This window comes from Pristiophorus japonicus, chromosome 15, assembly GCF_044704955.1.
Source record: "Pristiophorus japonicus isolate sPriJap1 chromosome 15, sPriJap1.hap1, whole genome shotgun sequence".
Taxonomy (NCBI): domain Eukaryota; kingdom Metazoa; phylum Chordata; class Chondrichthyes; family Pristiophoridae; genus Pristiophorus; species Pristiophorus japonicus.
In genome coordinates this window covers 151,402,123-151,425,753 of record NC_091991.1, presented here as the reverse complement: position 1 = coordinate 151,425,753, position 23,631 = coordinate 151,402,123, and the positions used below count along the sequence as shown (strand labels likewise).

The 23,631-nt window shown below is 43.7% G+C and overlaps 1 protein-coding gene across 1 annotated transcript in view; it reads left to right on the top strand.

Annotated features, from left to right (window-relative positions):
- Positions 1-23,631, top strand: part of LOC139281135 (sodium/mannose cotransporter SLC5A10-like) — a 178,695-nt gene that overhangs the window by 5,681 nt on the left and 149,383 nt on the right. Inside the window, exons 3-5 of the mRNA XM_070901109.1 lie at positions 1,755-1,814; positions 1,929-2,033; positions 13,211-13,316. Of these exons, the coding sequence (XP_070757210.1) occupies positions 1,755-1,814; positions 1,929-2,033; positions 13,211-13,316 (271 nt within the window). The remainder of the gene's footprint in view (positions 1-1,754; positions 1,815-1,928; positions 2,034-13,210; positions 13,317-23,631) is intronic.

Genomic DNA, 23,631 nt, shown 5'->3' with positions numbered 1-23,631 from the left:
TCCTGATGTCTATCACCCAAGGCCATATGACATCAGTATTATTTCCCAGAGCTGCACCCATAAATCGTTCGATACATCTTGAGCAATACTCTTTCTTTGGGTGTGACCATATCAACCCAACCCTTATAAGGTGTAGGTAGAAACCAGACTTTCAGTGGATATAATATTTCTCCAAGTCATGTACTTGCCATCCTAACTGGAATCATTTGTTTATTTGGTTCCATTCGATATGGGTAATTTAGACCTAGAAATAGTGTAAAAAGGGTACTATCGGACCAGCAGCACCGCCCCCCCCCCCCTCCCCCCACCCACCGCCGCTGTTTTACAGCTCGCCCGATTTAGGAAAATGAAAATGAAAATTGGGAGAGATGTATAACAGCGGCTGATCTAATATCGCCCATTTTACACTTTCATCCAAAGTCAAAAATTACCCCCAACAACAACTTGCATTTATATAGCGCTTTTAATGTAGACCAAAAGCTTGATCAAAGAGGTAGACTTTAAGAAGCGTCTTAAAGGAGGAAAGAGAGATAGAGAGACGGAGAGGATTGAGGAAGGAAATCCAGAGCTTAGGCCTAGGCAGCTGAAGACATGGCCGCCAATGATGGAACGATGAAAATCGGGGATGCGCAAGAGACCAGAATTGGAGGAGCGCAAAGTTCTGGGAAGGTTGTAGGGCTGGAGGAGGTTACAGAGACCCTCTTGTGTTAATATGTATTTAAGAGGACTCCACCGTGTGTACTCCAGTTGCACCATTCTTTCCCTATTTGCCTGATGTAGAGCAATGTGCCAGTCCTCTAAAGTGTACCGCCTATCCTACCACACCAGTGTGACCTTCCCTAAGTGAAACGGCTAATTAGTGCCAAATTTGGGACAGTTTAAAGGTGTGAAGCCCTGCTCACCTAAAATTGGTTTGCACCTGCCCAGTTTCATTTTAATCTCTGCAGGAGGCAGAGAGAAGACATCTTTATTCCACTGAGTTGGACCAGAGGGGAAGAATTGTGGTCTAACTTACTGTTAAACGCAATTCCCTTAGTTTAAGTATTTCTAACAATATTACAAATTCCGATGTTCAACTGACTCAAATGTTATTAAACTAAACTCACTTGTACTGGCCATGCCCCCAGGGCAAATTAATCACCATTGGGAGTTTCCACTAATTGCGCTCGTTTGCAGGCCTTTGAGGAGGCTCCAAAAATTAAGCTGGATCTTTTGGGCGCAAGGACACTAATAGGAATCTTTTAAAAGGTTTGAATGTAGAACTGATGACTGTAACCCAATATAACTAGAAAATAGTTTTGTATATTTTTTAAAAATCATTTTCAGTCATTTAACATTGGGTTACTCACAGGTGGTGGACTGACACTGATTTAAAGTGCTTATTTTATGTGATAATCCTACTTTCGGCTGTATTAATCAAACTTCAAGTTACCGCTTTCAAATATGTCAAGGAATATTTTTTAAAGCAACATTTTTTTAAAAAAGAAATTAGGTTTTAAAATGCTGCCCAATTACGCTGAATCATGGCAGATTTTGCATTGGATAATATGCAAATACATTTGAGCGGAAACTTTTGGGGGGGCAGGAAGGGAAACCCGTTTCAAAATGGACATAATTTTAGGCGCATTTTGCACCGGGATTGGTGACTGCGCCCAAAGCGGCAGCCCTACATGTACAATAAGCAGGTAGTCAGATTCTATAACTGAATAATAATCTATGCTAGTGAGGAACTTGCTTTGTTATTGTCTTAACAGGCCACCTATGTGCTTTTGGTGCTGGCTTGGGTATTTGTACCTGTCTACATATCATCTGGGGTAAGTACATCTGGTGCAGCTCGCAAACAACTTAATTACAGAAAATTGGCGAATGGGTGGATTCTGCTTGGCTATGTTTATGCTAACTGATTTGTTTCAAAATATTTGTCACAGATAGTGACCATGCCTGAATACCTTCAAAAACGATTTGGCGGGGAAAGGATTCGGATGTATTTATCTGCCCTGTCACTGCTGTTGTCTGTATTCACAAAGATATCTGTAAGTAGAGTTTCTATTTTTATTTTTGTTTTTGGTGTGGGTTTGACGAGGCCAACGGATCTTTTATATCCACCTGAGAGGGCAGACTGGACCTCGGTTTAACGTCTTATTCGAAAGATGTGCAGCACTCCCTCAGTACTGCACTGGGATTATCCGCCTAGATTATGTGCTCAAATCTCTGGAATGGAACTTGAACCCATGACTGCCCGACTCAGGCGAGAGTGCTACCACTGAGTCACAGCATTCTGTAGAGACTGGAGCCATGGGAAATAATGTTCACTTGGGTACCAATGAAACATATAAACATAGAAAATAGGTGCAGGAGTAGGCCATTCGGCCCTACGAGCCTGCACCACCATTCAATAAGATCATGGCTGATCATGCAATTTCAGTACCCCTTTCCTGCTTTCTCTCCATACCCCCTGATCCCTTTAGCCGTAAGGTCCACATCTAACTCCCTTTTGAATATATCTAATGAACTGGCCTCAACAACTTTCTGTGGTAGAGAATTCCACAGGTTCACAATTCTCTGAGTGAAGAAGTTTCTCCTCATCTCGGTCCCAAATGACTTACCCCTTATCCTTAGACTCTGATCCCTGGTTCTGGACTTCTCCAACATCGAGAACATTCTTCCCACATCTAACCTGTCCAATCCTGTCAGAATTCTATGTTTCTATGAGATCCCCTCTCATTCTTCTAAATTCCAGTGACTATAAGCCTAGTCGATCCAGTCTTTCTTCATATGTCAGTCTGGTGAACCTTCGCTGCACTCCCTCAATAGCAAGAATGTCCTTCCTCAGAGTAAAACTGTACATAATATTCAAGGTGTGGTCTCACCAAGGCCCTGTACAACTGCCGTAAGACCTCCCTGCTCCTATACTCAAATCCTCTCGCTATGAAGGCCAACATGCCATTTGCCGCCTTCACTGCCTGCTATACCGGCCTACCAACTTTCAATGACTGATGTACCATGACATTCTGGTCTCATTGCACCTCCCCTTTTCCTAATCTGTCATCATACAGATAATTTTCTGCCTCCCTGTTTTTGCCATCAAAGTGGCTAACCTCACATTTATCTACATTATACTGCATCTGACATTCATTTGCCCACTCACCTAACCTGTCCAAGTCACCCTGCAGCCTCTTAGCATCCTCCTCACAGCTTACACTGCCACCCAGCCGAGTGTCATCTGCAAACTTGGAGATATTACACTCAATTCCTTCATCCAAATCATTAATGTATGTTGTAAATAGCTGGGGGCCCAACACTGAACCTCTGAAAAGGACCCGTTTATTCCTACTTTTTGCTTCCTGTCTGCCAACCAGTTCTCTATCCACGTCAATACATTACTCCCAATACCATGTGCTTTAATTTTGCACACTAATCTCTTGTGTGGGACCTTGCCAAAAGCCTTTTGAAAGTCCAAATACACCATATCCACTGGTTCTCCCTTGTCCACTCTACTAGTTACATCCTCAAAAAATTCTAGAAGATTTGTCAAGCATAATTTCCCTTTCATAAATTCATGCTGACTTGGACCAATCCTGTCACTGCTTTCCAAATGTGCTGCTATTACGTCTTTAATAATTGATTCCAACATTTTCCCCACTAACTGGTCTATAATTCCCTGTTTTCTCACTCCCTCCTTTTTTTAAAAAGTGCGGTTACATTAGCTACCCTCCAATCCATAGGAACTGATCCAAATTCTATAGAATGTTGGAAAATGACACCAATGCATCCACTATTTCTAGGGCCACTTCCTTAGTCTGCATTCCAGAGTAACTATCAGGCCCTGGGGATTTATTGGCCTTCAATCCCATCAATTTCCCTAACACAATTTCCTGACTAATAAGGATTTCCTTCTCGTTAGACCCTTGGTCCCCTAGTATTTCCGGAAGGTTATTTTTGTCTTCCTTAGTGAAGTCAGAATCAAAGTATTTGTTCTGTTGGTCTGCCATTTCTTTGTTCCCCATTATAAATTCACCTGATTCTGACTGAAAGGAATCTACATTTGTCTTCACTAATCGTTTTCTCTTCACATACCGATAGAAGCTTTTGCAGTCAGTTTTTATGTTCCCGGCAAGCTTACTCTCATGCTCTATTTTCCCCCTCCTAATTAAACCCTTTGTCCTCCTCTGCTGAATTCTAAATTTCTCCCAGTCCTCAGGTTTGTTGCATTTTCTGGCCAATTTATATGCCTCTTCCTTGGATTTAACACTATCCCTAATTTCCCTTCTTAGCCACGGTTAAGCCACCTTCCCCATTTTATTTTTACGGGGTTCATCCATGTGATCTTTAAATGTCTGCCATTGCCTATCCACCGTCAACCTTTTTAGTATCATTTGCCAGTTTATCCGAGCCAATTCACATCTCATACCATCGAAGTTACCTTTCTTTAAGTTCAGGACCCTAGTCTCTGAATTAACTGTGCCACTCTCCATCTTAATGAAGAATTCTACCATATGATGGTAACTCTTCCTCAAGGAGCCTCGCACAAGATTGCCAATTAATCCTCTCTCATTACACAAGACCCAGTCTAGGATGGCCTGCTCTCTAGTTGGTTCCTTGACATATTGGTCTAGAAAACCATCCCTTATACACTCCAGAAAATCCTCCTCCACCGTATTGCTACCGGTTTGGTTTGCCCAATCTATACGTAGATTAAAGTCACCCATGATAACTGCTGTACCTTTATTGCACGCATCCCTAATTTCCTGTTTGATGCCATCCCCAACTTCACTACTGCTGTTTGGTGGTCTGTACACAACTCTCACAAGCGTTTTCTGCCCTTTGGTGTTCCGCATCTCTACCCATACAGATTCCACATCATCCAAGCTAATGTCCTTCCTTATTATTGCGTTAATCTCCTCTTTAACCAGCGACATTACCCTACCTCCTTTTCCTTTCTGTCTATCTTTCCTGAATATTGAACACCCATGGATGTTGAGTTTCCAGCCTTGGTCACCCTGGAGCCATGTCTCTATAATCCCAATTACATCATATCCGTTAACAGCTATCTGCGCAGTTAATTCATCCACCTTATGACGAATGCTCCTCGCATTGAGACACAGAGCCTTCAGGCTTGTTTTTTTAACACTTTTTGTCCTTTTAGAATTATGATGTAATGTGGCCCTTCTTGATTTTTGCCTTTGATTTCTCTGCTCTCCACCTTTCCTTATCTCCTTTCTACCTTTTGCTTCTGCCCCCATTTTACTTCCATCTGCCTCCCTGCATAGATTCTCATCCCCCTCCCCAATAGCACTAGCAAACACTCACCCCAGGACATTGGTTGAGAAACAGTCGGATCAGGCATACTTCCCTGAGGGACACCTGTAAAGTGTTGTGATAAGACAAAGGCATGCTTTATCGTGACTATATGATTGTCTTTCATAGGATATCCAATACACCAGATCTATCATTCTGGACAACATACACAGTCTTCAAATAGCTGGTCTTTTAAAAATGTTCTTTTCTTTACTAATTTAAGGTTCACAGCTGACGGCAAGGAATGACCTCCGCTATGAAACCATCAACTCTGAAATTACACTGTAGGACGTGACCACACCAACGCTTAATGAGTTTGTCTGAAATTCCCCTCTCCGCTATTTATGGAGGCATTAACCCATGTTAACCCATTTATTTTAAACAAGGAGTACCTCTGCTGAAATAGCAGAGCGACGAATTTCAGATGAAGGCATTAGGGGCTGGATTTTCCGGTCCTATCTGCCTCTGTTTTCGCCCCGGAATGACGGCAATTGCGGCGGTGAGCTCTTCTGGGCAGACGGCCAGCTTCCAGCACCCGGCCAGGGTTTTCAGGGCCAGTCACAGCAGGCCGCGGAGCATTACTGCCCGGAAGAGCCAAGCCAATGCCCCTGGTTGCGACACCGGCTTGATTTTTGAGTCCTGCCTGACCTGTAGCACCCTGTGAAAACGGGCAGTCCGACCTATACCGGCTGCAGTGAGGTAAGTAATGTCCACCTCAGGTAAGTGCGATTGTTTTTTCTTTTCTTGTTTTTTGTGATTTAAGTTGTGGTGGCGTGGGCAATGTTTTGGGAATGTTTTCAGTTTTATTTTCTCCCTAGGCCCCTTTCAGAACACTCCCAGGCCGGCTGTTTAGCTCGGGATTTTCGCTTGCTCAGCCGGCCTAACACCCTAAGAGAAGTGTACAACGCCTCCCTCAGCACTCCGCCCCACACTCAGGGCCCAGCTGGCCAATTTTGCTGACTGAGGCGCAAGCTATTCCCGGGTGCAAACTTTACTGCCCCGCCATCCTTAACGCCCCGAAATGAGCAAAACCGAAAATCCAGCCCTAAGTGTTTACAGGCTCATATCTCACTATGTAATTTGGACAGTAACAGTGCTGGTACTGTACCATACAATTTGAAAAGCAGTGACCATTTTATTTCACTGCAGGTTACGGGGAAATATTATCCCCTGCATAAGTAACTACACACATGCTTTTATTAAGAATTCTATTCAGGACAGTCCAGTATGTCCTGGAGGATTGAAAATGCATGACTGATGCCTATCCAAAGTAATTGATAACTCCAGATGCTGTGCTACTGAAAGGAACTTTGGCGTTTCTACACCACAGCCATTTACGATCATACACAATACTTTTTCAGTATAATTACAATCCTGCGTTCTTAAAATTGTCTGGCAAATCAGACTTGCCTTGCGGGCGATAGTGAATCGGCACCCAGTTTTACACCCTGTTCGACTGTCTTTCCATTGACTTCAACGGGGTGTAAAATGGGCTGCCGATTCACGATCGCCCATCTCATGCTGCCCCCTCTCCCCCCCACCCCAAGAGAAAATTCACCCCCACCTTATTAATCTACATCAGTCAGACATTTCTTTTCTTATGAACAACTGTTGTCAAATAAACTTCATGACAGTAGCAGTGAATATCAAAGTAATTTGTGTCGATCTAGCAATGTGTAGCTGAAAAGCATTTGACCCCTTTTTTAATTTATTTGGATTTACACTGTCAAGATAATCCTTTGGCCCAGAAGCATTGACTTATACACTGAGTTTGTCAGAAAATTGCCGCACCCTGTTGTGAGAGATTGTTGTGGGGTGGAAAAGGGTGGTGGTAGACATACACACCTTCTGCAAATTATATCACACTTAAATCATGTTCTGTCAATCTTGTTTAGCATGGCACACCCAAATATATAAAGACCAGTCTCAACTCGGGATAAGGCTCTCCAACTTAACTATTATCACTGTTTAGTCAGGTTGCACAGGCTCAATTTTCTCCAAAGCATTTTTTTGGCGTACTTGAAGAGTTGCACCCGATTTTTTGGGGCCTAAGTACGGCAAAAAAAAATATTCTAAGTTTCCCCGTTGGATTTCTTCATTTTGGCGTGGCGTAACCTGACCTTTAGTTTTGGGAGTGGAGCCTTGATCTGCAGCAAAAAGATCGGGCTGCCATGGCGGGGTTGGAAGTAAGTTGCTGCTATGTATTATTCAATTCTTTTAGTGTGTCCGGGCATCGGCTGCGCCAATTTCCATACCTGCACCGATTTCCTTAACTCTCCGGAAGGTTTTTCTGGAGTAGCTGCATATGCTGGCTTAAGCAGAACTGGAGTAACTCTCAACTAGCCAAACTTCCCTAAATGGCCAGAATTAGCGTAGGTGGCTGATTACGCCCCCTTTGACTGGAAAAAAAACTGACCTAAGAAAATCATAACTGAGTTACACTGGTGCAAATTGATTGGGGAAACTGTGGTTTTTCAACTTAGGCCAAAAAGAGTAACATGCTCAAAAAAAACGGTGCAAATCACTGGGGAAAATGGAGCCCTACATTTCTGTACTGTTAGCTGTCAATTGTTAAGTAATTTCAATAATAGCATCTCTTGACTTGTTGAAAACCTCAGTTAGACTTTGAAACTTTAACCAGATTATATTAAATGTTTAGAAACACACTTCTCTTCCTTCCTACGCCAGTGCCTTCTGCAGAGGGCAGACTTGTGATCAGTGTCACTGTGTATCTTGAAATTGAGAAATGTGTTTAGAGGATACCTTGCCTTATGATTTCCCGATCATCTGGTGTGGAAATGCTGAACTTCCTCATTAAATTTTGTTAGTAGCATGATAAGGCATCAGCCATGGATGGCTCAGTTGGTAGCACTCTTGCCTTTGAGTCAAAAGGTCATGGGTTCAAGTCCCACTCCAGAGACTGGAATCGCATCATCCAGGCTGACACTCCCGTGTAGTACTGATGCGGTGTTTTGGGATGTCCTGAGTTTGTGAAAGGTGCGATATTAATGAAATTCTTTCTTTATAAAATTGAGAGAGTTCCATTTAGAGAACTGTCAATGAAAACCTGTGTCCTGTTACTCTGGACGGTCCATTGGTACTTTGGTATTCTGCACTTGTTGTTCTGCCCCAAGGTTGAATCTCTCCTTATTTCTTCAATTTCCTTTTGTGACATTAAGGAAATTACATTGCAAGAAGTTCTGCTTGATTAAAAAGTGTTAAAGTTACGTATCCACTCTGGAACAGCTGGGAGCTGACAGATTTGTATTTTAGCCTGCTCTACTGAGCAGGTGGCAAGGACTATTATCTGAATGGTGACAGATTAGGAAAAGGGGAGGTGCAACGAGACCTGGGTGTCATGGTACATCAGTTATTGAAGGTTAGCATGCAGGTACAGCAGGCGGTTAAGAAAGCAAATGGCATGTTGGCCTTCATAGCGAGGGGATTTGAGTACAGGGGCAGGGAGGTGTTGCTACAGTTGTACAGGGCCTTGGTGAGGCCACACCTGGAGTATTGTGTACAGTTTTGGTCTCCTAACTTGAGGAAGGACATTCTTGCTATTGAGGGAGTGCAGCGAAGGTTCACCAGACTGATTCCCGGGATGGTGGGACTGACCTATCAAGAAAGATTGGATCAACTGGGCTTGTATTCACTGGAGTTCAGAAGAATGAGAGGGGACCTCATAGAAACGTTTAAAATTCTGACGGGTTTAGACAGGTTAGATGCAGAAAGAATGTTCCCAATGTTGGGGAAGTCCAGAACCAGGGGTCACAGTCTGAGGATAAGGGGTAAGCCATTTAGGACCGAGATGAGGAGAAACTTCTTCACCCAGAGAGTGGTGAACCTGTGGAATTCTCTACCACAGAAAGTAGTTGAGGCCAATTCACTAAATATATTCAAAAGGGAGTTAGATGAAGTCCTTACTACTCGGGGAATCAAGGGTTATGGCGAGAAAGCAGGAAGGGGGTACTGAAGTTTCATGTTCAGCCATGAACTCATTGAATGGCGGTGCAGGCTAGAAGGGTTGAATGGCCTGCTCCTGCACCTATTTTCTATGTTTCTATGTTTCTATGACACCTGCCTGAAGCCGGCAGGGGTCTTTTTGTCATTTCCATGTCGGGTCCCAATGACGTTTTCAGGAGCCAACTGCAATTTTTATTAGGAGGCTTGAGCAGAAAGGGGTAGGGAGTTCCCCGTTAGGCCCACCCAGCATGGAAGTGGATGGAGACCAGAAGAGTCAAAAAGATAAGTTTCATTTTTTAAAATTTCCTTCTGGAGTCAGAGGAGGTGGATCTTACCCCCCCCCCTCCATCTGCTCCCTAGCCCCCCCCCCGCCCCCCCCACCCCCCTCCCCCCCCGCACACAGATTGCCTAAAGACAAAGGCCCAGCCTAACTACGAATTAGGCCTCAGGCCTCAGATCCGTAAAGCCACAAGCTGCAGATCCCAATCAGGTGTCCAATGTAGCTGGCTGGTCCGGGCTTTCACAAAATCAGCTGCCCGCAGGTAACTCCAGGGAACCCTGTGTGCTCAGAAATTGGTAGCTGGCACACGTTCGGAGGAAAATCAGTCTCCTGAATATAGAATCATACAACACCGAAGGAGGCCATTCAGCCAATCGTGCCTGTACCAACTATTTCAAAGAGCTATCCAATTTGTCCCACTCCCCTGCTCTTTCCCTATAGCCCTACAAATGGTTCCCCTTCAAGTATTTATCCAACTCCTGTTTGAAAGTTATTATTGAATCTGCTTCCACTGCCCATTCAGGCAGTGCATTCCAGATCACAACAACTCGCTGCATAAAAACAAATCTCCTCATCTCCACCCTGGTTCTTTTTTCAAGTTGTGCCCAAAAAGCAGGAGTGATAGGGACCAATTTTGCTCCCAGTATTTCTCTCTCTTGCCTCTGCTGATTTCCTAATAGTTTCCAATTATAATCATGAAAGTAAAGGTTTACTGAGATATCACTTATACCAGCTTAGATTTAGCTCCAGCCTTCAGTCTCTTGAAAAGGTTCAGTATTTGTTTTATGTAATCAGCTTGATGAAATTGCATTAACTACAATCTTCCCATTGTAAGTCATAGACCTTGTTTCCATTTGTCCTAAATGGAAAGAAAACTTTTATCCCTTTTTATGACTCCTTAAGTGAACGACTCAATTTGTCACATTAATAGATACGTGGTCTCCCAAAGCACATTTTGTTATTCCCCCTCTTATTGTAAAGGGTTTTATGTATCTAACATTTATGACTAGATACTTTTTGTACCAGTATTGATGTCCAAACATGTCATTTGAAACCTGTTGTTTCAGCAGACCTTTATTCCATTACTTTTAATCATAGATGCCTTCTGGCTAGTTTATCTAAAGTCTGCATTTAGCACTGGAGATTATAAGGATTTTCTTTCTCAAAGGCTTGACTGACTGATCAGGGAAAATAAATCCAGGTTCCATAGACGAAAGGAGCCATTATATTCTAGAAGTTAATAAGCGATGTTGGTTCAGGGTTCAACAAGAAGTTTCATTTAGCTCTTTCTACAGAACATACGGAGATTCTGTTCTATAACAGACAGAGAAGGAAAAGTCAAAGACAGAATGAATGAGTGCGTGAGAAGACAACATAATGACAACTATGTCATAGAATCACACAACACAGAATGAGGCCATTTAGCCCATCGTGCTTGTGCCAGCTCTTTGGTAGAACTATCCAACTAGTTCCACTCACCCTGTTCTTTCCCCATAGCCCTGCAAATTTTTTCCCCTTTAAGTATTTATCCGATTGCTTTTGAATGTTACTATTAAACCTGCTTCCACCACCCTTCAGACAGTGCATTCCAGATCACAACAACATGCTGTGTTTTAAATAAAAAGTTTCCTCATGTCGCTTCTTTTGCCAATCACCTTAAATCCTCTGGTTTCCAACCCTTCTGCCATTGGAAACAGTTTCTCCTTATTTACTCTATCAAAACCATTCATGATTTTGAACACCGCTATCACATCTCCTCGTAACCTTCTCTTCTCTAGGGAGAACAAGCCCAGCTTCTTCAGTCTCTCCACATAACTGAAGTCCCTCATCCATTGTCTTATAGCGTCTTTAATGTAGATAATCATCCCAAGATGCTTCACAGAGGCGTAATCAAAAAAAAAAATGATTCTGAACCAAAGATAGAGATGTTCAGTAGTGTGGCCAAAAGATTCGTCAACGAGGAGGGTCTTAAAGGAGGAGAGAGAGGGAATTCCAAGAGTGTTGGCACTGTGGCTGAAGGCATGGACGCCAGTGGGGGAGAGAAGGGAGGGGAGGGGAGGAGAATGATGCACAATAGGTCAAAGTGAGAGGAGTGAAAAGTTTGGGGGGTGTTGTAGGGCTGGAGGAGGCTACAAAGATTGGTAGCAGTCCATACCCTCTCCTAACCTTTCCAATCTCCTTTTTTGAATCCTTCATCTATCTTGCCTTCAGTCCTGCACAATCATAAGAACATTATTAAAGAAGCAGTAGCAGGACATTTGGAAAAGCATAATTCGGTCAGGCAGAGTCAGCATGGATTTATGAAGGGGAAGTCATGTTTGACAAATATTCTGGAATTCTTTGAAGATGTAATGAACAGGGTAGATAAAGGGGAACCAGTGGATGTGGTGTATTTGGATTTCCAGAAGGCATTTGACAAGGTGCCGCATAAAAGGTTACTGCACAAGATAAAAGTTCATGGGGTTGGGGGTAATATATTAGCATGGATAGAGGATTGGCTAACTAACAGAGAACAGAGAGTCGGGATAAATGGTTCATTCTCAGGTTGGCAAATAGTAACTAGTGGGGTGCCGCAGGGATCAGTGCTGGGACCCCACCTATTTGCAATCTATATTAATGACTTAGAAGAAGGGACCGAGTGTAATGTAGCAAAGTTTGCTCATGATACAAAGATGGGAGGAAAAGCAACATGTGAGGAGGACACAAAAAATCAGCAAAAGGACATAGAAAGGCTAAGTGAGTGGGCAAAAATTTGGCAGCTGGATTATAATGTTGGAAAGTGTGAGGTCATGCACTTTGGCAGAAAAAAACAATGAGCAAGTTATTATTTAAATGGAGAAAAATTGCAAAGTGCTGCAGTACAGCGGGACCTGGGGGTACTTGTACATGAAAAACAAAAGGTTAGCATGCAGGTACAGCAAGTGATCAGGAAGGCCAATGGAATCTTAATCTTTATTGCAAAGGGGATGGAGCATAAAAACAGGGAAGTCTTGCTACAGTTATACAGGGTATTGATGAGGCCACACCTGGAATACTACATACAGTTTTGGTTTCCATATTTGCGAAAGGATATACTTGCTTTGGAGACAGTTCAGAGAAGGTTCACAAGATTGATTCCAAAGATGAAGAGGTTGTCTTATGAGAAAAGATTGAGTAGGTTGGGCCTCTACTCATTGGAATTCAGAAGAATGAGAGGTGATCTTATCGAAATGTATAAGATTATAAGGCCGACCCCTTATTCTGAGACTGTGACCTCTGGTTCTAGACTCCTCAGCCAGAGGAAACAATCTCCCTGCATCTACCCTGTAAGAATTTTGTATGTTTCAATGAGATTCTTCTAAGCTCGATAGAATATAGGCCTAGCTTACTCAATCTCTCCTTCTAGGACAATCCCCCATCCCAGGAATCAGTCTGGTGAACCTTCGTTGTACTCCCTCAATGGCAAGCATATCCTTCCTTAGGTAAGGAAGAAAACTGTACACAATACTCCAGGCACGGTCTCACCAGAGTCCTATATAATTGCAGTAAGACGTCTTTACTCTTATACTCAAATCCTCTTGTAATAAAGGCCAACACACCATTTGCTTTCTTATCTTTTAACTCTTATCTTTTAATTGCAGCAGACTGTGCAGAGAACAAAACAATGATGTATCACTTTACTTTCACTAGACAGACCTGTACTCAGGAGCCCTGTTTGTGCAAGTGTGCCTTGGATGGAACCTCTACCTCTCAACAGTTCTGATGCTGGTCGTCACAGCTCTCTACACCATAGCAGGTAATAAACCGTTGGACTGTCAACATAGATCTGCTACAAATCTAAAATATATATATTTTAAATTGCTGGAAATGCACAGCAGGTCAGTCTGCAATTGTGAAGATAACATTTCGAGTGTAGTACCCTTCAGAGATGGGAGGGCCCAGAATTTCATTGGAGCTGTTCCTATTCCACTGCAGTAACATTGCCAGAAATCCCTGGGTTTTCTCCAAACTTCCGGCGAAAATGTGGTCTCCAAACGGGAGCAGGTACGAGGAAGTTGGTCTTGCACCTGAAACATTAACCTGTCTTTATTCTTTACAAAATCCGGGGAAGTTGGTCTTGAAACCGGAATATTAATCTGTCTTTAGCCTTTACAAATGCTGACCTGTATTTGGAGACTGTAAGCCTATACTGCGAATGATTCAAACTAACGCTACTGATGTAAGTCAGTCCATTCTAAAGCTGTTGTTCATTTCATCCGTATTAGTATCTCCTGCTCACAAATGTTGTATTCTGTTATAACCCAATTATAGCTTCACAAGTCTCCAAAGTGGGTTATTTTATTGGAACAGTATTTACTTGTCTATTTGGTATCTAATTACAGAGGTAGATTTCCAAAACAATCTTGCAATCTGTGTTATGATGAATAGAAAAGGATATTTATTCCTTTGGTTTAAAATGTTGAACTCAATAACTGACTCCAATCTTTCACCTGAGTCTATTGTTTGAAACTGTATTATTTGTCAAATCCATTGTGTGTGTGTCTAAGAGCCCTCGTGTGATTGTCCTCTATCTCAATGTGTTTAGAATTAGTGGAGAAGTGTTTGATTTTTTTTTGATAATAGCTGTTGTATATCTCGGTAGGTGGTAAAATACACATGACTGTTCCTTTGTCCCAGAAGATGGGTTACCGGCATTTTGGCACCAAAATAGGAAAGTACTTCATGGGAATGTGGAATGAATGGGTGGAGCTGAACTCATAGTCAGGTAGAGCTGTCAGGTCTCAATTTTTGTCCAATTATGCTCCTGTGAAGTGCCTTGGGATATTTTACAATGTTAAAAATGCCATATAAATGCAAGTTGTTGATGATGTAGGAACACCGGCGCGGACATGATGGGCTGAAATGGCCTCCTTCCGCTCTGTAAACTTCCACGGTTCTATAGGAACAGGAGTGGGCCATTCAGCTCATCGAGCTTCTTCCACCATTCAATTAGATCATCGCTTATCTGTATCTTTACTCTATCTGCCTTAGTTCCATAATCCTTAATACCTTTCCCTAAAAAAATCTACCATTTTCTGCTTTTAAATTGTCAGTTGACCCCCAGCCTCAACAGAGAAGTCAAGATTTCCGCTATCCGATGTGTGAAGAAGTGTTTCCTGACATCGCCCCTGCACGGCCTAGCTCTAAGTTTAAGGTTATGCCTCCTTGTTCTGGACTCGCTCACCAGAAGAAATAATTTCCCTCTATCTACCCTATCAAGTCCTTGTGGTGGACATTTTTTAGGAGTCAGGATTTTTATGGAATACAGGCATTTCCTTAAAAATGAGAGAATTGTAAACATGAGCACTCAGTAATTTTGCATCTTTAATGTACATTTAGCAGGATTATTTAATGATTTATTCTTGACTTATGATAAAAACTTGACAAAAATACCCTGTAATTCGAGCAACAAAAATTTTCCAAACTCCAGTAAATGATGGAATTGAATTCTGAATCCATACTATTGACAGCACTTTATGATCTATGCTCATTATCCAAATCCCAGCCATTATACATTCAGATATTAAATACAATTGGTGTTTTTGGGGGCATCCGAAATGGAGGAGGACGTTCCATAGACCCTCGCAGTTGATGGTGTCAAAGGCCTCTGTAAGGTCGAAGAAGGCCATGTATAAGGGCTGGTGCTGTTCCCTGCATTTTTCCTGCCTGCTCCACGACATGCAGGCCATGATCCTTACCAATGGATCCATTACAGACCCAATCCACATCCGGACCGGGGTCAAACAGGGCTGCATCATCGCCCCAACCCTCTTCTCAATCTTCCTCGCTGCCATGCTCCACCTCACAGTCAACAAGCTCCCTGCTGGAATGGAATTAAACTACAGAACCAGTGGGAACCTGTTCAACCTTCGCCGTCTCCAGGCCAGGTCCAAGACCACCTCAACCTCTGTCGTTGAGCTACAACACGTGGACGACGCATGCGTCTGCGCAGAGGCTGAACTCCAGGACATAGTCGAAGTATTTACTGAGGCATACAAAAGCATGGGCCTTACGTTAAACATCCGTAAGACAAAGGTCCTCCACCAGCCTGTCCTCACCGCACAGCACTGCCCCCCAGACATCTAGATCCACGGCGCGACCCTGGACAACGTAGACCATGTCCCATACCTCGGGAGCCTCTTATCAATAAGAGCAGACATTGACGACGAGATTCAACACCACCTCCAGTGCGCCAGTGCAGCCTTTGGCCGCCTGAGGAAAAGATTATTTGAAGACCAGGCCCTCAAAACTGCCAGCAAGCTCATGGTCTACAGGGCTGTAGTAATACCTGCCCTCCTGTATGGCTCAAAGACATGGACCATGTACAGTAGACACCTCAAGTCGCTGGAGAAATACCACCAATGATGTCTCTGCAAGATCCTACAAATCTCCTGGGAGGACAGACGCATCAACATTCGCATCCTCGACCAGGCCAACACCCCCAGCATTGAAACACCAGCCGTCCTTACTCAGCTCCGCTGGGCAGGCCACATTGTTCGCATGCCAGACACGAGACTCCCAAAACAAGTGCTCTACTCGGAGCTCCTTCACAGCAAACGAGCCAAAGGTGGGCAGAGGAAAAGTTACAAGGACACCCTCAAAGCCTCCCTGATAACGTGCAACATCCCCACTGACACCTGGGAGTCCCTGGCCAAAGACCGCCCGAAGTGGAGGAAGTGCATCCAGGAGGGCGCTGAACACCTTGAGTCTCATCGCTGAGAGCATGCAGAAATCAAGCGCAGGCAGCAGAAAGAATGTGCAGCAAACCAGTCCCACCCACCCCTTCCCTCAATGACTATCTGTCCCACCTGTGACACAGACTGTGGCTCTCGTATTGGACTGTGCAGCCACCTAAGAACTCATTTTAAGAGTGGAAGCAAGTCTTCCTCGATTCCGAGGGACTGCCTATGATGATGAACATTGGTGTTATGTTCACTCCTGTTTAACCGGTTTTTCATTATTTGTAATCACTTGTTAGCGATAATGGATAAATTTTACTGCGGCAAAAAGATAAATTATTTAGAAAAAATTAGAATTTTTTTTTAAAGTTCGTGTATATTTCCATGGTTTAGACTTGACTGTATAAATAAACAATTCATATTTTAGAACAGACAATGATTAGAATATAGCTATAAACCATAAATCTATGTACTGAAGAAATTTGTCCTCGTTTCATAATAGGATCGGCCTTTACATCCAAGTTATATTCTGGTTTGGCATGGTCGTGTGAAGCTAAAGGCATTGCGCATTAATGGTATTGTTGTACATACTGGTTCAATCACAAGAGGATTACAGCTTTGTGTATGCAAATAATGATTAATCATATGCCATGTGGCAAATCGGCACACCCTATGTGATTTTGGATGTGCACTAGGACATCTTTGCACCATAATAGTACTAGATAAATAAAGAAAAGCAAGAACTTGCATTTATATACTGCCGTTCATGACCTCAAGATGTCCCCAAGCACTTTACAGCCAATGAAATGTTTTTGAAGTGTAGTCACTGTTGTACTGCTGGAAACGCTGTGACCAGTTTTCTTCACAGCAAGCTCCCACAAACCACAATGATATAAAAGACCAAATAATCTGTTTTTTTTGGTGTTGGTTGATGGATAAATGTTGCCCAAAATATTGGGGATCTCCCCTGCTCTTCTAGGTCCACCCGAGAGGTCAGACATGCCCTCAATTTAATCTCTCATCTGAAAAAGAGCACCTCCGACAGTGCGGCACTCACTCAGCTCAGCACTGAAATGTCAGCCTAGATTATGTGCTCAAGTCTTTGGAGTGGGGCTTGAACCCACAACCTTCTGACTTAGAGGCGAGAGTGCTACTCACTGAGCCACAGCTGACACATTGTACAGTGTAGTGTTGTTTGGCGACATATTTGTTAAGGTGTTGGTGGTATTTTCTCTTTTTGCATTTAACATTGTAACTAATTACAAAATGGTAAATTTGAAATGCACTAATTCTGTCCTCTCCCATTTTAGCCCAGTCCCCCTAAAAGTTGGTGCTTAAATTGGGACTAAAAGCTGACTTCAGATCCTGAGATTATCAAGATCTAATCATCAGACTACAGGATGACTCAATGGAGGCATATATTATGATCCACTCACTTAGATATTTAAGAAAGGAGTGGGACAGAAAACGGGGAACTACAGACCAGTTAGCCTGATATCAGTAGTAGGGAAAATGCTAGAATCTATTATTAAGGATGTGGTAACAGGGCACTTAGAAAATAATAATAGGATTGGGCAGAATCAACATGGATTTATGAAAGGGAAATCATGTTTGAGGTTGTAACTAGTAGAATAGATAAGGGGGACCAATGGATGTGGTATATTTGGATTTTCAGAGGACATTCGATAAGGTGTCACACAAGAGGCTATTGAACAAAATTAGAGCTCATGGGATTGGGGGTAATATACTAGCATGGATTGGGGATTGGTTAACGGACAGAAAACAGAGAGTAGGAATAAATAGGTCACTTTCAAGTTGGCAGGCTGTAACTAGTGGGGTGCCATAAGGATGATGCTTGGGCCCCAGCTATTCACAATCTATATCAATGATTTGGATGATGGGAACCAAATGTAATATATCGAAGTTTGCTGATGATACAAAGCTAGGTGGAAATGTAGTTGTGATGAAGATGCAGAGAGACTTCAAGGGGATGTAGACAGGCTAAGTGAGTGGGCAAGAACATGGCAAATGGAATATAATGTGGAGAAATGTGAAGTTATCCACTTTGGTAGGAAAATTAGAAAAGCAGAGTATTTTTAAATGATGAGAGAGTGGGAAGTGTTGATCAGAGGGACCTGGGTGTCCTTGCACACGAATCACTGAAAGTTAACATGCAGGTACAGCAAGCAATTAAGAAAGCAAATGATATGTTGGCCTTTATTACAAGAGGATTTAAGTTTATAGGTAAAGATGTATTACTGCAATTATATAGGACCCTAGTGAGACCACACCTGGAGTATTGTGTACAGTTTTGGTCTCCATACCTAAGGAAGGATATACATGCCATTGAGGGAGTGAAAAAAAAAGGTTCACCTGACTGATTCCTGGGATGCGGGAATTGTCCTATGAGGAGAGATTGAGTAGCCTAAGCCTATATTCTCTAGAGCTTAGAAGAATGAGAGGTGATCTCATTGAGACAAAATTCTTACAGGGCTTGACAGGGTAGATGGAGGGAGGATGTTTCCTCTGGCTGAGGAATCTAGAACCAGGGGTCACGGTCTCAGAATAAGGGATCGTCCATTTAGAACTGAGATTAGGAGAAACTTCTTCACTCACAGGGTGGTGAATTTCTGAAATTCTCTACCCCCAGAGGGCTGTGAAGGCTCACTTTGAGTATATTCAAGACAGAGATCGCTAGATTTTTGGATATTAAGGGAATCAAGAGATATGGGGACAGTGCAGGAAAATGGAGTTGAGGTGGAAGATCAGCCATGATCTCATTGAATGGCAAAGCGGGCTTGAGGGGCCGAATGGCCTACTCCTGCTCCTAATTCTTATGTTCTTATGTGACCAGATTTCTAAACATGCCCCTTATCAGCCTAGATGCTGACTGTTTCCTTGCATTCCTTAAGAGCATAGACTAAACATGCTAGACTGTTTAGACTCAATGTAGGTAACAGAAGCAGTAAATATTTTCCTCATTGAAAATATGCAAGGGAGGTGACTGCCTATCTTTAGGGGCAGAATTTGTATAAGCTCTGTGCCACTAGTGAGGCTCGCGGAGAACTTGCTTGCAATCGATGAGTGCTTTGCCTGAAATTTGCCCTCCATTTTATGCTGAGGTCTAGGACAACAATTAGTAAGCGTTGTGCTGTTTGTTGGGTGTGAAATGGGCACATCTCATATCAATTTAACAGTGGGATGGCCTGTGCCCAATCTACACATGCGTTGGTCTCACAGCTAAATTACTGGTGAAAAGATTTTTGGCATCTCAAGCAGATGCCTAAAACAGGCATTAGGCCCCTTGTATATGTTAATTTGAGGCCCATGCCTGTTGAAGGAACCCTTGAGAAATTAGTTCTCAGGATTCTTCAGTGGCCCCTTTGCTTAAATTGGGACTAAGAGCTAACTACAAAGAGTAAGTAATTTTTGTTTTTCATTCTTTTTTTATACACTACGGGGCCGAAATTCACGGTCCGTATAAGGCCCATTACTGCCGTTTTGCAGCGGCCATGCGGCGGAATCAAGTGACCGCCACGTTGGAGTCCATTGGCCGCACCGATCCAAATTCAGCTTGGGGATTTTTCGGCCTGAGCCCACTTCCACCCTACTGCTGCCGACTGCTGCAAGCGCATCATCAAAACGCGCACCGCTGCTATCCCTCACCTCCATTTTAATCCGCCCCAAATTTACTGAAAAAAATTCAAGAGCCGCAACCCCCTTTTGGGTGCCAGGCCACTGGCCCGGCTGAAATCCTTCCTGGTGGCACAGTGGCCAAAACTAAAAAAATCCCCGATTCTCTCCCCCTGAACGGAGGGGAGGGAGCGTGGTGACTCTCATGCGCAGTGACATCATCATCACTCTGCCGCTGAGTGACAGCAGCGGATACTCAATCCCGTCCCAACTTCCGCTCCTTGGCATGACTTACCACCGCACTTCCACCCCCATTATGACCAACTTCCAGTCCAACGTTAAAAAATCTTCTAAGTCCTGAAAATCAATTGGACAGCTGTTCATCGCTCCTGGCAGAAAAAAAAAGGTAAAAAATCTTAAGTGCGCCAGCATTCTGGCGTGCCTGAATTTCGGCCCATATATGTGACTCTGGTCCCACACCAGCATGGTTGACTCTTAACTGCCCTCTGAAGATGCCTGGCAAGCCATTCAGTTATATCAAAAACTGCTGCCAGCGGTTCAAGAAGAAGGCCAGCCACCACCTTCTCAGGTCTAAAAGGCATGGGCAATAAATGCCACCTTTGCCAGTGACATACACATTCCGAAAATTAATTAAAAGAAACCATAGCCTGCACTCTGGATAAAATCTCTGGGGCCGAAATTGCCCTCTGCCCGAAACGGGGCTCACCTATCATTTTTTAACTGATCCGTCTGCCGCAATGCATGGGTGAACATTCTGGCGATTTTCAGCACTTTTGTTTTTGTTTCTTGTCGGAGCAGTGTTGGTGTCGGGAGAGGAGTGGAAGTGCGGGCAGGTTGGAGTGGCCGTCACTAGTGGGGCGGAAGTGGGGGCAGGTTGGAGTGGCCGACACTCCAAGTCATCAGCGTGTCTCAGATGACATCAGCGCGACGCGGACGCGCTGCATCGTGCTGACGTGTCACAATATCTCTTCAGTTAAAGGGAGGGCTGGTGCGAACTCTGCAGCCACTTTAGTGGCAAACACTGAACCACCAGGGAGGGTTTCGGCCAGGCCAGCGACATGGCACCCAAGAGTGAGTGCCAGGCTGCCTGTTGCCAGCCTGGCCAAACCCGTGAGCATAATTGCCGGCCCGACCTGGTAGTCGATCGACAACAAAAAATAAAATGGAGTTGCCGGTGGTGCGACCTCTTTAAGGGCAACCGCACTGCCCAGCCGCAAAAAATGTTGTCGGTGGCACCGACCGGCGGCGCTCCTGCGGGGCAATACCCCGCGACAGGCAGAAAGGGGGTGCCGCCGGTCGTTAAGGGGTCGGTGTGTGCCCGATGCGGCGGGAATACGGGCGGAGCGGAAACCTGTTCCCGCCACTTCCGGCCCGGGGGCAATTTCGGAAGGGTCAGCCCATCCGTCCTCCCCCGGTCGGTAAAGCCTCTCCACTTATGTAGGGGGGCAATTTCGACCCCTATGAATATCCCCCCACCCCTAGAATGCATCTGCATTAGTCCTGTTCCTCATTTACCATCAAGAAAGGCATTTGAGAAAGAAATTGTAAGGTTGCAAGACAGCTGTAACAAAACCTGGTTAGATTTAGTTTAATTTATGTGGAGAACGTGGTTTCAAACAGCTGAAAATTATCACTTTGACTTAAATAAAATTAGATCTACAAACCAATAATTAGTTTTAATAGCTGTTTTTAGTTTGCGGGCGGTTACCAATTATCACACTATCTCATTAAATGTGTGCCAATAATATAACCCCGTGTTAACAGTTCCCATTCTGCAGGCATGACCGTAAAATTATTGCCCATTTGAAAATTTTCTTCTCCATCCCCATTTTCCCGACAAGCCTTTTAATCTGGCTGGTGTCAGGTGTCAGGACCCATCAAGCTTCATTTATTTTTATTTAGTGGCGGGCGGGAAGGTGCGGTGCAGTGAGGAAGAGAGATACATCTTTAAAAAATGGTTTGCAGTCTATCTCAATTTTTGTGATGGTAGATCTCACTCCTTCCATTTCCCTGATGTCAACAGCTCTGAAGTTAGCAGATGTCAAAAAGACTTGTTAAAATGGATGCTTAGAATTACCTAATGAAAGTACTAATAAGTACCTGACAACAATCTTGAGTGCTTTCAAGATTCAAGATTTATTAAGTCTCTGAAGAAGATGTGCTGAGTAGAAGATAACACCTGAAGCAGTGTAGATCTGTGAGCTTGATGAATGGCAGAAATTCCCTACTGTCTGGCCTCGCCTTCAAATAAAATGCACGACAGCATGAAAATTACATGTCTACTTTTATTTGACATCTGCATCATTTTAGAATCCTTATCGGCTTCTTGTCTTGAGGGGATTTTGTGGAGGCTGAATCATCTGGATCAGAAGTTTATCGAACTCAGACACTCAACTAATTGTGAGAACCTCCGATTCCTTTACAGATGTTTTTGCTGTACAGGCAATTGCTGATTCAGAATTTTTTTAATTAAAAAAACTTATTTGAACCAGTGACTGGAATTGGCTAGTTGGTTAAAGGTAAAGTTTCTTGCTCCTTTAATGTCTTTTTTTTGCCTGTGGGGAGGTGGATTGCATTACAACCAACAATACGATGCAGTGACAGGTAGTAAGTACCCTGGCGTGAGAAACATGAGCCCCGAACTTGGTGGAAGCTAAGTTACGCCCAAGTGCTGCTCAAAGGATCACTGAGATCCTGATGGTACTTTGGGCGGAAGTCCTGGAAAGACCGCCCGGAGGCAAAAAAACGACTTGCGCCCTGAATCTGGGCAGCAGCCGGTGGAAGCTCCCAATCTCGGCGGCAAATGCGATCCTCGGCAAAGTACCGCCGAGGATTAAGTCGTGCCCAAGGAGGAGGGAACTGATAAAATTAAAAATTTCTAAAAATTTTTTTTAAAAAACACTGGAAAACCTTCAGGGGACCCCATCCACCTGAATCGCTGGAAAAAAATAAAGAAAAGAAGTTCACTAACCTTTTTTTGCAGGTCTTCATACTTACCGTTTAGGTTAGACCTGCCTCCATGCGGCAGTCTTTTCTCCTGCTGCAGCAGACACCCGCCCAGGCCAAACTGGCAGCTCGGCAGGCGGGAGGACACTTACGCACGTTGCGCACCAGCGGGCGGTCCCCAACGGTCTTCAGTCCCCGCCGGTGGAGGCCTCCACCAAACTCGCTCGGAGGGGAGACCGCCCAGAAAACTCGGTGGCAGCAAGCGCAAGCAGCATAGAGTGGCATTCGTGAGTTTGGTAAGTGGGTGAGTTTTAAGGGTTATTCTCTTTAAACTATTTGGAGGCTGGAGTAAATTGCTAGTGGCAATTGCCAGTAGCTTCTAAGTAAGTAGCAGTTTAATTTAAAGGGGAAAAGTTAAATAGTTGGGAATCTTTCAGGTTTAGGCAGAGAAAAACAAGGTAACTCTCCAGTAGGAGGCAATTAGCTGCTAGTTAAAACCAGTTCTGTAAACGACTGACCAGTAGTGAGTCATCTGACCCAGATACAGTTTAAAAAGAGGCAGCTCGTGCCAAGCATGGAGTGCAGCAGCATAGAGTGGCATTCGTGAGTTTGGTAAGTGGGTGAGTTTTAAGGGTTATTCTCTTTAAACCATTTGGAGGCTGGAGTAAATTGTTAGTGGCAATTGCCAGTAGCTTCTAAGTAAGTAGCAGTTTAATTTAAAGGGGGGATATAAAAGGGGTTAGAGGGTCTAGTAAGAAGGAGGAACTGAGGGAAATCCTTATTAGTCGGGAA